The following is a 6,896-nucleotide window of genomic DNA, read 5'->3' as shown; positions in this document are numbered from 1 at the left end:
GGGGGGGCGGGGAGAGCCCTGCCCTCATCTAGGGCACCATGATAGGTCGGGCAGCCTCTTTGGGCCCCAGGACGGACCGCAGTGCCGGGGTGGAGGCTCACCAGCGTCTCCGGCTTGAGATTCTTGATGATGGGGTTCTCGCGGACTGACAGGTGGTTCTGGTAGCCGCTGAAGATCAGGCGGTGGTTTACAGAGTCACCCACCAGGTGGATGCTGGCGCCCATGATGAAGGTGATGATGCTGACATAGATCATGGAGCGCGGCAGGGTGCGTGGAGACCGCTCTATGAGCTGAGGTCAGAGGGAGGCCCGACAGCATGACCCCCGCCTCCACCATGACAGGAGCCGCCCTCTGCTTCCCTCCCTCACACCCAGAGTGGGATGGATGCCACCAGCTGGAACGTCACTCTCAAATTGGTGGGTCCCTTTAGTGGGGCCAGTCCAGCCTCCAGAGTCTCACAAGATCCCTGTGAACCCAGCAGGGGCCAGGGATCAGCACCCTCTTGTGCTGGAGAGGAAACACACTCAGCAGGGCCAGCTCTGCCCAAGGTCACACACACCCACGGGCTGTGCTGGAGGTGACACAGGCATCCAGGCTCCAGGTCCTGCCCTCCCACCACCCCCAGTTCTGCTCCTGGGTCACTGGGCTGGCCTGTTGAGGAGACCCTCCCGTTTCTGAGCAACTGAGCAATCCAAGCAAACAAAAATGAAAACGACAGGGATGCGGCAGGTGCTTCTGAAACTAAATTCTTTTACTAAAGACCCTCTGAATTCTGAGATTACACCTTCCCTATTTTTTGGAGATCTGAAATGTCTCTCTAAAAACAAAATGATGGGGACAGTAAACAGCAATAGTTTTAAGAGCCCTTATGTGGCAAAATGCAAAGCCAGCATTGCCGAGAGCTACCTTGGAGATAGCCATCACCCAGATATTTATCTCCCGCAGCTATCTAGGAGATAGCTCTGTGTTCCCAGTGGTATCTCAAAGTCAGGGATCTCCAGGCCAGAGGAGAGAGTTTGCCCTCCTCTGCTGCCCTTCCCGCCACCTGGCCCTACCTGCCTTCCCAACTGGTCCCTGACCTCACCCTGGGCGATCCAGCCACTCCTTCCACCTCAGCCTCCCCAGATGTATCATGGCTCCTCCAGCACGGCCTTGTCTTCAGGTGCTCCTGCCTGAAGGTCTCTCCCAGGTCAACCCCAAGCACACCAGGCGGAGGCCCAAATCAAACGCCCCTCCTTGGGGAGGCCTTCTCCATCCCTCCCGGCCAGAGGCAGTCCTGCCTCTCCTGGGGCTTGACATGTCCCTCTATCACAGCCTTCGTCCCCCAGAGTCAGGCAGGGGACAGTCTGATTCAGGGCACTCCTGGGGCTTGGCAGCAGCTCCCTGCCGGGTGGAGGAAGAAATGAGGGTGGGAAGGGAGGGCAGGGAGCCTTGGACTGTACCTTGAGCAGGAGAAAGGGCGTGATGATGTTGTAGGCCATGTGGAGGTAGTCGCCCACGCTGGGCTTGTTAAGCGGAAACCACTCGAGAGGAAACACCAGCTGGGGAGCAAGGGCAGGGATGAGCTTTACTAGGCACAGCCCCGTGAGACCCTCAGAACCTCTTCTGTGCACACTTCATTCTTTCCGTGATCTCCTGGGATCCTCTCAGCAGCACTGAAGTGAAGGTGTTTTCAGACAGACAAACTGAGTCCCAGAGAAGGTAAGCACACAGTAGACACAAATCCAGGGCCTGACCCTGTGTCCCTCTCCCTGTGGGTACTAAATAAAGGTCCCTGGGTACCGGCCTGAGAGCTGGAGGCTCCTTTGGGACTCAGTTGTGCACCAACGTTCTGGGTGACCCTGGGCAAGTTCTTCCCCTCTTCAGGCCTCAGTTCCCCCATCTGTAACAAGAAATGTGGCCCAGGTGATCTACATGGACCCTTAAGGATCTGGCACTCCAGGTCCTAGGATGATGACAAGATCTCCTGGCCACCCAGGTATGGAAAAACACTCTGTCCACTGAGCAGATGGACCACTTCCAAATCAGGTCGAAACTATACCTTATGAAACAAAGGAGAAAATAAGTGAGTTCTACAAAGATTCAGTTCTTCCTTTTCTACCTTCCCTGAGAGAGGCAGGCAGGCCAGGGCTGTTCCTCTGTCTAGAATGCCCTTGTTCCTCCTACTGCTGTACGCTGTGAGTCCCAGCCTTGTCGCTGTCAGTGGGAAAACCCCTATTCGAGGTCAAAACACTTCACAACCTCCGCCCTGCCACACCGTACGCCCAGTATCTGTTGATTGAGAACACGTGTAATGACCATAAATTTCGCTCAAAAATTCACCCTGCAGAAAGAAAACTCTCAGGATATAAGAATCTCAATCTCTTTCTCTTTCTTACTTGCTGTGTGCATGTATCTCTGTATCTTTATCTATAGCAAGATATATATGTTGGCTGAAACACTCTTTGACAGCAAAATACCAGAAATAGGCTGGCTACTTGAATACACTACAGTACATCTTTTCTATAGGTTAAGTAGCCATTAACAGAAATGACACCTCATATGTACTGACAGGGAGATATCCATGCTATATTCTAAAGTAAAACAAGCAAGTTGTAAAGTAAAGTATAAAGTAAAATCTCATTTTGGTTAGAGAGAAAAAAAAAAGGATGTATACATATGTTTGCATGAGTAGAGAAAGGAGTGGAAGGATGAGCCCCAAACTGTCAGGGGTGGAACTGGAAAGGGAGAGTCTCACACTTCTTTATACCCCTGGGTATGAACTGATTGTTATCACTATGACATATTACTTTTATAACTTGTAAAAGGTTTTTTTTTGTAGTTATGACAAGTTTGGGACTATCATGGGTACATTTGAAAAGCTCCAGTGTATACATGACTTTTTCAAACGTATATTCCTGATGAGCCCACTTAGGGTTACAGTGGCCACAGCAACTCTGAGCAGGATGGGGGAAGTGATTTGCCCTGCAGGAGACCCCTATTAGACCTGATGAGGCTGAGTCCTAGTGAATGAGAAGAGCCATGAGCCTGCCCCTGGCCTCATCTCCCCTCTCCCTGTAACACCAGTTTGATGGGCAGCTCCTTTGTCCCCCAGTATGTGGAACCTTCATGCTGCACGGGGGCTCAGAGCAGCTAGTCCAACCAGTCTTCTTACAGATGAGAGAACCAAAGCCCAGATGACACTGACTTGCCCAGAGTCACTTATGAACCTGGCTGGGTGCCCTGACTCCTGGCTCAGTCCCTTTACTTTCACCTACGTTTTAAAAACATGTAAACCTTACGGCAAAAGCCTGCAGAAAGAAGAATCAGCAGCCACCATACCTCCTCCCCGACACCATTGCCAGGAAGCTTTTTTTCATCCCCTTCAAGTCTTTGATCCCATGTATACAAGACTGTCAGGGCCGTTACTAATTGGCAGGCAGTCAATATGCATGACACGTAGGCATGTTTTTTCTCCTTAAACATTCCAGGTTGCTCTAGAGTATTCATAATTCCTGTTTAATGCCCAGGTAGCATCCTCTAGACTGCGTACAGCAAAGCTGATTTACCCAGTCCCTACTGCTGGACACTCAAGTCCCTTCCAAGTTTTGGCTATTATAACAACACCGCAATGAACACCTTTGGTACAGAGGCTGTCTTCTTGCTGATTACATCTAAAGGGCAGATTCTTGGAAGGGGGTCGTACTGAGTCAGGAGGGATGAACATATTAGGGTTCTGGATAAAATCATGATGGAAGGGGGTGGGCTCTGGGGCCAGAGTGCCTGGGGGCAGGTGCTGGCTCCTCCACTTGCTGGCTGGGTGACCTTGAGCCAGTTATTTGCCCTCTCTATCCTTGACTCTTCTCATCTATAAAATTGAGATTAATAATAGCATTGATGGGAGAACTAAATAAGTTTAAACACATAAAGAGCTTAGAACAGAGTAAGCGCTCAATGTATGTTAACCGCTTTTTTTAGCTTACTGTTATTATTCATTCAGTACAAGTATACTGAGCACATATCTCGCTAGGCACTATTCTAGGTACTAGTTATCGCCTTGACAAACTGCTTTCCCAAAGGGCTTTGCTAATTTGCATTAGCACTAGCATGTATGAGGTGTCAGTTTCAGTGTTGGATATTGTTATTTTTACCACCCACATGCAAAAATTAACACCTTAGTTCTTGGTGGGAACTCACTCAGGTTTTTTCACCTTCTGTTACCTGTCTATCTATCTATCTATGTATCTATGTATCTATCTATCTATCTTATTCGTGACCAGTGAGGGGATTTGGTGCTCTTCCAGGATTAATCTCCGTAGAGGCGCCCACTGTACACTGATGCATGAAGCAGCCTTGGAGGGAAGGGGACAGTTTCACCAGATGACACTAAAAATTACCCAAGGCTCAAGTCATACATGATAGGCAAATTCGGCCTATACTCTTCACCTCCAGGAAAACAATAATATCCCAAGGCTGTGGGGAAAGCAGGTGGGATCCTTTCTCATACCCCACTGTCTGAATTGCTGCTTTGGTTAAACCTGGGTGTGAGATATGGGGGTGGGGGGGCGCAGTATGACTAGTCAGAGGCCCCCCTGGATCCCCCACTCGCTGGCAGCTGCCGCACTGGTCACAGTCGTAGAACTAAAGGACACGAAAGCATCCAGACCTACTCTCACAGTGTACTGGTAGAGGCAATGACTTGTCTCAGGTCACTCTGACAATTCAAGTCACCCTGTCTCCTCACTGCTGGTCGGGGCTCCGTCCCCAGCTTCACACTCACCATGGCAATGGGGCGGCCAAAGTCTAGAACCCAGTTCTGCAGAGTGAAGTAGAACCAGAGATCAAGGTGGAAGGGAGCCGTGCTGACAACCTCATCAGCCTTGACGCAGCTGTGCCTGGGAAAGACAAAAGGCGTCAGCTCTTCTCTCCTCTCATGGGAAGCTTCCCCACGAAGATGAGCCACAGAGATCTGAGAGCAGGAGGAAACACACATGATTAAGTTCTAGGAAAAGGTTTTGCTGGAAATACTGTGGTCCATGGGAAGGTATCCTGGGAGTGGACTCCATCTGCCCTGACCTTTGCTTCTCTATGATTCAGGCAGGAAAATGCCCAAAGGGTATAATAACTGTTGGGTTTTCTTACCTATAGAACCAGATGGGGCAAAGGATGCAAATGTGGCTGAGAAGCATGAAACACGGTGATGGATGATGATAGCTAACCTTTATTGAACACTTTCTATATTCCAGGCACTACTGTAGCTGTTTGCACGGACCATCTCATTTAACTCTCTTAATTCTCACAGAAACCATCTGAGGTTAGAATATGACCCCCATTACACAAGTGAAAAAACTGAGGCCCAAGATGTTAAGCAACTTGCCCAAAGTTACACAGCTAAATATTTGAACCTAAATGATTAGGTTCCAGAGCTTATATTTTTAACCTCTAACCCGTCATTGTATCCACAGTGATTGGTCCACGGAATGGGCATGTGACCTGAGCTGGATCAATCAGAGGCCTCTGGTGAGATGTGCCTTACAGACTATACACTGAGATGAACAGGGGATCTCCCTTTCCCTTGGTTTCTGAACCATGAGGAGGTAGGAACGGGGCTGCAGGTGTCCTTCTCACCAATCCACAGCGAAACCTAAGAAGGAAGGCAGCAGGGACAAGGTGATGTGAGAGACGTGGCAAGAAGAGGAGAACCATCTGATAACACAACTTTGGATGCCTGTCTCTCCTGCAAAGCAGTCAGCCATCTGCTCTTCACAAATGAGCTGAAGCTAAAGGGCCAGTGCATGTGCCACCTCCTCCAAGAAGGCTTCCCTGATGAAGCTTTTCCCAAAGCCCACTACAGGGAGTGCATCATCCCTAACTCCCACTCAGGCCATGACATCACAGGGCTGGAGTTTTGCTCGTATCTAGACCCTCAAGAAGAAGGGTGATTTTAAGGTTCTCTCAACTCACCCACCTCCCCATCAGAGTACAAATCCTCTTTACAGTGTCCCTGCCACTACCTGCATACTTCCAGTGACAAGCAGCCCACTCCTCCTAAGACGACTGAGGTGTAAGTTGTACTGCCCCACTAGTGCCAAGACCAGGAGCTGTGTGATGTGAGTCCATATTCTCCAGAGTTTTCAGCTCAGTACCTGATTTATGCTCAGTGATTACTGGCTGATATAAAACAATCTCAGTTACCAGTTACTCATTCGTTTTAGTGGCAAACAATAGCTTAGAGGCACCATGAAGATTTTACTCTGTCAACACTGCTATTGCTTCCATAACTTTCTGGGATCCTTTTTAGCCAATTCCAAGTATGGTCCACACTGGGCTTCTAGAGCAACCCAGACACAGAGAGGCAAGCTCTTGGAGGATCTCATCATCCTCTAGCGGCAGGCAAGGCGGGTGGAGTGGGCCTTTCCTAGGTCAACTAAGTCTTCCTGTCCCCTCTACTCAGTGCCCACCACTTACTGAGTGCCGACTGTGTGCTGTGCTAGGAGCTTCACCAGCACCATCTCATCTAATCCCCACAGCCATAACAGGAGGCTGTTACCCTCCCATTTTACAGATAAGGATACTGAGGCTTAACCAAGGTTACCCCCACTAATAAGAAGCTGCATCATAAGGAAAAGAATAAAAAAGAGTGGATATATGTTAAAAAAAAAAAAAAAAAAAAAAGAAGCTGCATCAGCTATTCCTTTTGTCAGCCTTCCTACTCCCTCCTTCTTCTGGTGAGAGATGATGTATCCTGAGCCACAGGGAGGGCCAGTGACCCAGGCCGGCGCAGTGGGACTTTTCTAACTAGAGTTGAAAAGAGCATCTTCCTTTCTGGTGCTGGGACGCTAAAGATGAGAGCGCGGGGCTGCCAGTGGCCAAGGTTCCAGCCCCAAGGGACAGCCAGGTGAGAAAGAAAGAAGCAG

General features: G+C 49.4%; 1 protein-coding gene across 2 annotated transcripts in view; it reads right to left on the bottom strand.

The window, feature by feature from the left end:
• Positions 1-6,896, bottom strand: part of CLN6 (CLN6 transmembrane ER protein) — a 17,050-nt gene that overhangs the window by 4,768 nt on the left and 5,386 nt on the right. The window contains exons 2-4 of one of the 2 annotated variants that reach the window (XM_007445602.1): positions 4,760-4,874; positions 1,443-1,541; positions 102-290 (exon numbers count right to left, since the gene is read on the bottom strand). In XM_007445602.1, the coding sequence (XP_007445664.1) occupies positions 102-290; positions 1,443-1,541; positions 4,760-4,874 (403 nt within the window). Of the gene's footprint in view, positions 1-101; positions 291-1,442; positions 1,542-4,759; positions 4,973-6,896 lie in introns of those variants that run through there. The other variant, XM_007445601.1, reaches the window with a different exon arrangement.

The sequence above is a fragment of the Lipotes vexillifer genome, unplaced genomic scaffold, assembly GCF_000442215.2.
Source record: "Lipotes vexillifer unplaced genomic scaffold, Lipotes_vexillifer_v1.1 scaffold972, whole genome shotgun sequence".
Classification (NCBI taxonomy): domain Eukaryota; kingdom Metazoa; phylum Chordata; class Mammalia; order Artiodactyla; family Lipotidae; genus Lipotes; species Lipotes vexillifer.
The sequence above is the reverse complement of the archived record's forward strand: the minus strand, read 5'-3'. Positions and strand labels throughout refer to the sequence as shown.